This window comes from Drosophila serrata, unplaced genomic scaffold (assembly GCF_035046125.1).
Source record: "Drosophila serrata isolate PLE 108 unplaced genomic scaffold, ASM3504612v1 contig_296, whole genome shotgun sequence".
NCBI classification, from domain to species: Eukaryota; Metazoa; Arthropoda; class Insecta; order Diptera; family Drosophilidae; genus Drosophila; species Drosophila serrata.
In genome coordinates, this window is record NW_028257194.1 from 1 (window position 1) to 6,028 (window position 6,028).

General features: G+C 44.3%; 1 protein-coding gene across 1 annotated transcript; it reads left to right on the forward strand.

The window, feature by feature from the left end:
• Window positions 1-818: 818 nt before the first annotated feature.
• On the forward strand, window positions 819-1,557 carry LOC147643036 (uncharacterized; the record flags this gene model as incomplete). Its single annotated transcript, XM_086837124.1, has 1 exon — window positions 819-1,557. A coding segment is annotated over one exon (739 nt), but the record flags the coding sequence as incomplete, so codon positions are not given.
• Between the last annotated feature and the right edge of the window lie 4,471 nt (window positions 1,558-6,028).

A 6,028-nucleotide genomic window follows, 5' to 3' on the forward strand; every position in this document is an offset into this window, starting at 1 on the left:
CGGCAGGAATCAAGAAAGACTGTGGTCGGACTGACCGCTGCGGTGCAAACTTCCGATTTGCTGGACGTCATCGAGGGATTCTCGCCACACCTGAAACTGCTGAGAGTGTTCGCTTATATGTTCCGCTTTATAAGAAAATGTAAAGACAAGAGTATAGTTTTCGAAAAAACTCTGTCACCGACTGAATATACTGAAGCATTTAATAAGATCGTCGAAATAATTCAGAATCACGAGTATCAAGTAGAAATAGTAAAAATTCGTAAAGGTTCCAAGGTCGGCCCAAGTCTTCAGCGATTGAACCCATTCATCCATGAAGACACCGGCACTTGGTGCAATTTTTCGTTGTTGCGAGTTGGGGGGCGACTAGCAAACGCTCCTATATCCTACGATGCCAAGTTTCCCTTGCTGTTGACGAAACGCTCCCAATTTGTGCAGAGCTACGTCCGGCATCTGCACCACACAAATTTTCATGTCGGTCCTCGAGCACTTGTGAGCATCCTACGACAGCGTATTTGGACCATAAACGCTCAGGAACTCTGCAGTCAGACAGTTCGATCGTGTGTGCGCTGTTTTAAATACAAGCCCCGACTGATGACTCAAATTATGGGAAATCTTCCCGCAGAAAGACTCTGTGCTCTCCGCCCATTTGCAATATGTGGCGTTGATTTTTGTGGCCCTGTTTATACGACATTGAAATTACGAGGAAGGCCCCCATATAAGTCCTACATTGCCTTATTTGTTTGCTTTGCGTCCAAGGCGGTTCATTTAGAAATTGTTTCAAACCTAAGTACTGACTCTTTTTTATTGGCTTTTCAAAGGTTTATTGGTCGCCGAGGATGTCCCCAGACCGTGCATTGCGACAACGCGACGAACTTCGTCAGAGCGAGTCGCCACTTCCAGGCTCTTCGCGAGAGGCTCGAGGAGCAGGCGGACGCGATTCGCGAATTCGCATCAAAAAGCGGATGCGAATTTGCGTTCACACCCCCTCGGGCTCCGCACATGGGCGGACTATGGGAGGCAGGTGTGAAAACTGCCAAGCACCTACTCCTACGAGCGGTGGGCGGCGCACTCCTCAACGCAGAAGAGCTGGGGACAGTCCTCGTCGGAATCGAGGCCATAATGAACTCGCGGCCCCTCGGAGCTCTCAGCCAGGACCCAAGCGACGGAGAGGCACTCACTCCAGGACACCTGCTGACAGGCGGGCCCCTCGTCGCAGCACCAGCACTGCGGACCCCGGACCAGGCGGGTCTCAGCTGCTTGCGGCGATGGCGGCTTGTCTCGTCAGCCAAGCAAATGTTTTGGCGGCGATGGTCCCGGGAGTATGTGCTGGGCCTTCAAATACGAGGCAAGTGGCACCACGACCAAGAAAACGTCAAGGAGGGACAGCTCGTCATCGTGGCAGAGGACAACCTGCCGCCTCAACAGTGGCTCCTCGGACGGATCGTCGCGACGCACGCAGGGGAAGACGGCATGGTCAGGGTCGTCGACCTTAGACGGAGCGATAAAGCCATCTTCCGAAGGGCGATCCACAAGCTGGCGCCGCTTCCAGAATGTTGAAGCCGTGGAGGCGTTCAACGGGGCCGGTGTTGGCTGAATTCACAATTTGAAGTCTAGTGTAGTTAGTTTAGGGCGAAGGCGAGAGCGCAATAAAGCTCTCTCGCGCTCTTCGCGAATTCGCCTCGCCTTCGCCAACCTTAGATAAGCTAGGCTAAGCATATGAAAGAGAAAGATTCGCATGTTAAACTCGAAGCGACGCACCACTCTTTTTTTCGTTCGCCAAAAGTCTGCCACCACAACTCGGTTTTTTTCGTAATTTAATTTTTTAGTTTTTCTAATAAACTAATTAGAAAATTCAAGAGCAATTAAGAAAGAAGTGGAGAGTCTCAGCGAGAGCGAGAGAGCGGGAGAGCGAATGAGTTCAGATTAGATAAGAAGTGCAGCGGCACAGCTAAAGTGAGAGAGTGAGAGAGCGTGGGAGATGGATAGATAAAACGTTTAGCTGTTGCGACGGCGCAAACAAAAGCTAGACGAAGAAGGCACAAAAAGGAATGCAAAATATGCAAAAGCTAACACTAGCAGCACAACTAAATTGGAAAATAAAGCCAATTATGTACACAAATTAGAATAGCTGCATGCACACGCGAAGTGAACGGGAAGTTATAAACACAAATTAGAAAATTTAAGTTAACCCCGGTGCTTAGAATCAATCTTTAATACAAAACGAGAGCGCAAGAAAAAAACACGTCCGTTCACTTGGAAAGATGAAATGATGAACTAAAAAGAAGAAAAAAATGTATGATTACAAACAAAATTATTAAATTCAGAGCAAAGTATATAAATATAAACAAGATCACTAAATTCAGAGTTAAAAGCGTAGGGTGCATCCGGAGACACGGTAGTAACTCACGCCAAGTACCTTTTTTTTCTGTAATTATTTATCGACTATTGCTGTAAATTTGTCATTTGACATATACATAATGCTGTCACTAAGCACAACGTTTAAATACATAATAAATACAATACGTAACGAGATATTCTACAGCTGCACATTTGTTTAACAATAGTTAAACATGTACTTGGCAAAGCATTGCACAGTGTTATTTGTAGGATTTTTCTATATTTTCATAATTCTCCCTGTTTACGTAAGGGGCTCACTGTGCCGCCTCTGCTCAGGAGCGAGTTTTTCGTTCCCGGCTTGCGCTCGCTCTCCAACTATTGCCGATCTCCCGCTCTCGCTTTAACGAGGCAAAACGACCGGGAGCTCGTATTTTCTCTTTAAGTTAGTCTCATGTAAGCAGCGAATAAAACCTGACGCTCAGAAAACTACCACGCCTTTATCTTTTCAACCCTGACGGGTTATCTCTTTCGCCAGCGACGTATTATTTATTTTCTATTTTTTAGTGTGTGTCCCTATAAATGAGTGTTTTTTTAATTTTCTAAGCTTTCAGTTATTTTTCGTATTTTAGTTCGATTTATCAATAATCAATTTTTGCGAACATGTAATTATGAAATATCTTACGAACTATTTCGTATTCTCATTATTTTATTTAAGGCCTCTTTGATGAATGGGGTTTTTCCTGTTAACTTTGAGCAATCAAGTTCTGCTTGTCCAGCAGGCACGCGCAGATCGCGCGCTAGCTCTGTCTCTTACTCCTACACAGACGCTCTATAAAAAAAAGGAATTTATCAACCCTGACGATCCTAATCAGAATAATGAAACATTTTTATCAAGTTATTGCATTGTAATCGGTCCTTCAGAAGTATGCAAAGTTTCAAGCTTAAACACCCTGCAGTACCGCATGTCATCAATAGGCCACTTACATCGCCGACTGCGACTTCTACCGAGGCGACGCTCTGCCGACTGCGACTTCTACCGAGTCGACGCTCTGCCGACTGCGACTTATACCGAGTCGACGCTCTGCCGACTGCGACTTCTACTACGACGCTCTGCCCACGATACAGTTACGGCGGCTGTCTAGACGGCAGTCGTCGGCAGTACCATGGCTCGTCCGTTGATGAATTTTATTGATGAATCATCGATGAATTGTTGATGAATTTGTTTATGAATTGTTGATGAATCATCGATTAATTGTTTATGAATTTCTATGGATGACAGCCTGGGACATGCTCATGATAAATTCATCAACAGTTTGTATGGCCTGTCATCGATGAATCATCAACAGCAACCCCTTGACTGTTGATGAAACTTTGATGAATTACTGATGACAGGTACTGCAGTGTAGTGTTCAAAGATTCCGTTACATACATACATACATACATCCCGAACTAATAAAAGCATCCCATCGATGATTCATCAACAATTCATCCACAAATTCATCATCAATTCATCTATGATTCATCACCAATTCTGAAATGTATCATCAACAAATTTCTCAACAGCCGGGCCATGGTACTGCCGACGACTGCCGTCTAGACTACCGCCGTAACTGTATCGTGGGCAGAGCGTCGTAGTAGAAGTCGCAGTCGGCAGAGCGTCGACTCGGTATAAGTCGCAGTCGGCAGAGCGTCGACTCGGTAGAAGTCGCAGTCGGCGCGTAGATGCCTATTGATGACATGGATATTAAAAAGGGTGTATATGTATGTATGAGTGTGTGGGTGTTTGTCAGAGTTCTGCATGTTGGCGATTTTTATTGCTGTTGTTTTCAAGTGGCCGTGGAGAGGGGCATGTTAACTCACGCTCTGATGGACTGAATATACCGGTATCGGTGGTGTGTCCTACACGGCTGTATGGAGTCTTAATGGGTGGCAAACCATAGAAAAAAATCATACAACAAGTTTATGGAGAGAGCCCAGCGGCAGTAACTGCTGTGCATATCAGGGGCGCTGAGGTCGACCTCTACAAAAGCACTCGAAACCACAATGGGAATTTATTCCATACATATCCATGCGCAATTGACTGCAGGATAGGCTGCAATGCGCCTAGTAGCATCAGGAAAGGATTCGGGCGCATCGACCACATGATGTCTGGATGTCAAAACAACAATATTAATGGCACCCGAGGAGCATATTCCAGGAGGAAATCTTCGGAAAGGGCAGCTTGCTCAAATAATACACCGTCCATGTCAGGTGCTTAACCTGTTCGTAGGCAGTGAAGTGGCGATTAGATCCATGCAATCGTCAGCGGTTAGTTCCAAAAATGTACTGGCATGACATCGTCAGTGCGGATCTATTGTGTTCCCAGCCACCAGGGCATCGATTGCAACGAGACCGCTGACGTATCTGCTAAGAATGGCGTCGGACTGAAGTGCGAAAAAACAGAACATATCACCAATAAGCAGATGGAGAAGGAATTTAACAACCTGCAACAACTGGACACTGCTTAGCTGCTAGGCCTCACCGACAATGGGAAATGTAGAAAGTGATATGAAGCCACCGTTTAGAAATATTTCGTTCCTATTCTTCTCTCTTTTTAATCAAATAGCGGTTTTTCCCTTCTTACTTAGTGTCTGTAAAAAAAAACGATGTAAATGATATACATAATACGAAAAATACAAACCCTTAAAATTTACAACTTTATATAAGTTAAAGATTATTAATTGTTTTTGCTCCGTTGCTCCATGGCTGTCACCATCTCTGCTGTCGTCGTTGCTTTCGCTGACATTCTTTGTTCTCATTGACTGCTTATGACGATTTCTAACTATTGGCCGATTACGATTACAATTGGTCAATGCATTGATTTCCAAATATGCAGATGCCCTAGATAAGCTAAGCCACGTGTGCTGGACTGATCTTTTTTGGGTTGCTATCGTGGGAACACTTATCCGGAAGTTTCCTGAGTTGGTAGTAAATTGAACTTCTGGATTCTTCACCCGGTTGCGCCATATGTACTGAGCTTGCATCTTCTTTGTCAACGTTTGTGGAAACTAGGTTGTTAACTCTTCCCTCCTTAAACGCGACTGTCCTCGGTCGCAACGTAAAAGAGTACCGGTCCGGATTGTGCGGACTTTTTCTGTTTTTCCGGAAGAGGGGCGGTTGTTCTTTCCGTCTGTTTACGTTTCGGTAGGAGTACTACCAGGAGAATGATGGTAGATCCATAGGTAAAGGAAGCTGATATTGTTGCTTTGTCTTTTAGTTTCTCGATCACTTTTGTGTTGTTGATGTTTAGTTCTTTGAATATTCGAAATAAGAGAACGTCCTCAAGGTTAGTTTTTTCTCCCATGAGTTGGAAAATTTGAGGTTCTGGTTCGGCCATGTTGATTTCAATTGTTGTTGATGCCAATAGTAATCGTTGAGTCCCGGTAATATATGATAAAAGAGATATGTAGTTGTAGCTCTTTTCCATCTAGCGATACTAGCCCATTTAAAAACTTTCAGCAGTAGAGTGCCCGGCAGTGTCTCCTCAAAATCAGGTATGTGCTGATTGTTAATTAACTTACATTCTGGTTCTCTTAGATTTAGTGGTGCAGTTACATAAGTATCCTTACTTAAAGCTAACAATTTTTCTGAGTTACAAATAGTCTTATCATTATTGGCTTCTTTTATTGCAAATAGTTGCTTCTAACATTCT